General features: G+C 40.6%; 1 protein-coding gene across 1 annotated transcript in view; it reads left to right on the forward strand.

Moving 5' to 3' along the window:
• The window catches only part of LOC108804748 (protein-lysine methyltransferase METTL21C-like), an 11,414-nt gene extending 10,038 nt beyond the window's left edge, over nucleotides 1-1,376 (forward strand). Inside the window, exons 3-4 of the mRNA XM_018576618.1 lie at nucleotides 688-805; nucleotides 962-1,376. Coding sequence (XP_018432120.1) covers nucleotides 688-805; nucleotides 962-1,356 — 513 coding nt within the window. The 3' untranslated portion in view covers nucleotides 1,357-1,376. The remainder of the gene's footprint in view (nucleotides 1-687; nucleotides 806-961) is intronic.
• Nucleotides 1,377-4,057: the final 2,681 nt, after the last annotated feature.

The raw sequence follows: 4,057 nt of genomic DNA on the forward strand, positions 1-4,057 counted from the left end.
CCATTGGAGGGGTGACACCAAAATGACTTAGTCATTTTGGTGTCACCCCCCCTCTGAAAAGTCGGGCGCTCGGTCATGGACCGAACGCACGACAGTATCAGGAGAGAAGAGGGGACCTGGCGGCATACCTTATCCTGCCGGGTGGCTGTCTCCTCCTCTCTCTGCCGGCGTCCATCACCAAGATGGCCGCCGGCAGGTATCAGAATACTTCCGCACGTGCGTGGTGACGTCACGCGCATGCACGGTGACGTCTCGGCGGGGGGACACTTGGACACCGCTCCGGGTGTCACCCAGCCTCGGGACGCCCCTGGTTCCAATCACCTTCATGGCCCTCTGCTGCACTGAAATCCAAAGTAGTGTTGTCAGCCCTGCCCAGTTCTCTTCTGTTGAACTACAGAACACCACCTCCTCTATAAAATATGTGATAGATGTTGGGTAGACCACATAGGGGAACTGGTTACACTGCTTGTGATTTAAATATGGCAGAATATACAGGAAGTTAGGAGCAAACTGCATTTCTTGCTGGATCAACAGGTATTTATCTATACTTGATTATGTGGAAAGTGTTTGCATTAAAGTGATGTACTGAATTTTATTTTTTTTATTTTGCCCAGACAGTCACATTAATGATGTACAGTCATTTTCCGATGAACTGAGGTGTATTCACCTGCTACTCGTCTTTTGCAGGCCAAGGCATTATGTTACTTCTTGGAAGAAAACCAAGATGAATTTGATTTGAGAAACAAGAAGGTTCTTGAAATCGGCTCTGGAACAGGACTGGTATCGATTGTTGCATGCATCTTAGGTCTGTGACTGATTAACTATTCGGTGTGCTTATACTAACGACAGATGAGATTTATATATATATATATATATATATATTCACACTTTAACCAATTTTCTTGCTTCAAAACACACTAACACTTGTACAGTACAGTATGATACCAATTTCCTCTTCTAGGAGCTCACGTGTTAGCAACTGACGTGCCCGATGTGCTTGGCAATCTAAGATTTAACTTGGTGAGAAACACAAGAGGACGCTGTTTGCATATGCCAGAAGTGAAAGAACTGGTGTGGGGACAAGACCTTGAATCAAAATACCCTAAAATCCCTTGTACGTACGATTATATTCTTGCGGCAGATGTAGTCTACCACCATACCTGTCTGGACCAACTACTGGAAACCATGAAACACCTGTGCCAGCCTGGAACACAGTTAATATGGGCCAATAAATTCAGATTTAATACTGATTTGGATTTTTTAGCAAATTTTAACAAGTCTTTCCAGACAGAAGTGCTGGCAGAGCTCCCAGATTTAGAGGTTAAAATCTTCAAAGCAAGACATGAAGTAGATTAGACACACACAGCAAATCATTTATTCTATATGATTGTGTTCATTTGGAAATGACTAATATTTGTTGCCATGTTTACAGTAATCACCGTCGGAGACACTAGTAGCTAGCACAAAGTAGAAACAATGATGCTTTTAAAACTATATACTATACAAACTATTACGTCATAAATGAACAGTAATGGTTCACTAAATTAAATACACTATTGTAAATGACAATTAACAGGAGCTAAAGAAGTTTTTCTACATTTTTAAAGTTGAATTATGGGCACTAGCAAAAATGAAATATATGATGCAGTCTGTCACTAGCATTAACACAGCAGAGTTTTAAAGCTCCCCCATTTCCCCCCGTAACATAGTTATATTACCTGTTGATCCTGAACGAGATGGTGATCTTACACTTTCTGTAATAGGGTGACAACACTGTTCACTCAGTGTTGTTATCCTGGTGACAAGACAATCCTACATGGACATGCAGTTCCACATGGGTTTCCAGAAAATGAAAGCAGGCCAGATTTAAGAGCAAAAGGAAAAGAGGACGATGTGCAGGCAGAAAACATAAGACTAGATCAGCAATAACCACAACGAAATACGAAGAACAAGAAATAGGCAATGTTTTGCCAGTTCAAATAATTAGGAACTTTCCGTTCATTCAAAAGGCTTATCTTTTCCCCCAACTTTTCATTTCAATGTGTATGTAGTATTCGTGATGGAAATGGGTTAAGTAAACACTTTTCACAGGAAGATTCCAGGCAGGAAGGAATGAATATGGAGGATCTGGAGCAACATGATATAGGTTGTGTGAGGCTAAAGCAGGGTGAGGCTAAAGTCGGTCAACCTGCGGGCTGAGCAAAAAAATTTAACCGATTCCTCCATCAACACTTACAAGCATTGATGGACAAATCCCCCGCCGTTTCCTTTGTATTCGGAGCTGATTGGCTGCTAGCTCCATTCAGCTGAGAATTTTTCTACATGCTCCTTTGATCAGTTGATCGAGGGATGCCAGGCGGAAGGGTGCAGCTTTTGGCACCCATGCAGCAAATTTTGGCCAGTTCATCAAGAACCGGATGAAATTCAAAGCATGTATAGCCTGGACATACACCAGTAGAATTCTGTCTAAAAATGTTTGTGTTTTCTGCATAACATTGATTTTCTAATAGATAATAGAATTAAATGGATGACGATCGCTTTAAATCGCAGTGATGAAATAAAAAATAAATATATATATATATATATAGAGCGGGATGGAAAATGTTTCTCGAACAAACTAACACTGAATGTCATTTTCGTTTGGGAAAACTTTATTCCTTGAAAAATCAAACGTTAAAATCAAATGAGATTTCGAACAACATTCTACAAGTCTCTGATGGCAATATTAAATGTTCTGATGAGATTTTTCATATGAATGTTCGCACTGAGATCTACCAGTGTATGGCCAGCTTTACACTACCTTTGATTTCAGTTATCTGCAAGCCTTTCTCAGTCTCTACATTCTGAAACTGTCACTGAATGTGGTGGTATACACATAAGGTGGGTGAAATTCTTTTATCTGGTACAAGCCAGAAGCACTTCCATAAAAGCATTGATGAATCATGTTTTCTTTTTACATCATGTGAAAGGCCAGAGGTGTGTGTCACTAAGCTGGGAAAGAGATGGCACCTGGATGCACTATAGGAAGAAGGCACGACAGCAGAGGCAGTGTGATGCTTTGGGCAATGTTCTGCTGGGAAACCTTCTGCCATTCCTGTGGATTTTATTTTGACACGTACCACCTACCTAAACATTGTTGCTGACCTAGCCTCTTTCAGCAGGATAATATATGCTGCCACACTGCAGAAATGGTTCAAGAATTGTTTGAGGAACACAACAAGTTTGAGGTGTTGACTTGGCCTCTAAATTCTCCAGATCTCAATCCAATTGAGCATCTATGGGATGTGCTGGAAAAACCCACTAGGACTTAAAGTTTTTCTTATTGATGGCCTAATATCATAGCATACCTTCAGAGATCTAGTGGGGTCCATGGCTCAAAAGGTCAGGGCTGTTTTGGCAGCAAAAAAAAGTTATTAGGCCGGTTGATAATAATGTCTTCATCACTCTATTTTGTGTAATTTGAGAACCAGGCACTCCCTCACTATGCAGCCTCCTGATGATGACACTAAGTGCAGAAACAGGTTTGCCATTGGAATGGCATTTTTTGTTTTTGTTTGAGGGCAATTTATTTTCACAGTATTAGAGGGAAGCAGCAGTTCTCCATCTTTACTAGTAAACCGTTTCTAGATGGAGTAGGTAAGATTAAAGGTGCAATATAGATTGGAAAGGAAGAAAAAATAGAGAGGAGAAAATAAAAGATCATATACTCGGAGGATTTCTTGAGCTAAAGCTCTATATAACAGGAAAATGAATATACAGTTAAATGTAAAAAGATTTCAAGTATACCAAGATTAAGGCAAAAGGAAAAAAAGATTTGAGAGATTGTGAAGCAATATATAGTGATCTACAGATGAGGAGGGGAAATTTTTTTATATACACACGCACTAGTTTCCAGTTACTTTTGGCTAAACACTGCAGGTAAAGGATACACGAGTCAGGAGGCATTGATTGCCTGCCTCTGCCTGAGAAAGCAGCCCATGCATCCTCCTCTCACATTTCAGCTCTAGTGTTGGGCTGGGTCAGAAAGTAGCAGAAAATGTGTTGGGGAAGAGGGGTT

This window comes from Nanorana parkeri, unplaced genomic scaffold, assembly GCF_000935625.1.
Source record: "Nanorana parkeri isolate BGI_ZX_2015 unplaced genomic scaffold, ASM93562v1 scaffold71, whole genome shotgun sequence".
Lineage (NCBI taxonomy): Eukaryota > Metazoa > Chordata > Amphibia > Anura > Dicroglossidae > Nanorana > Nanorana parkeri.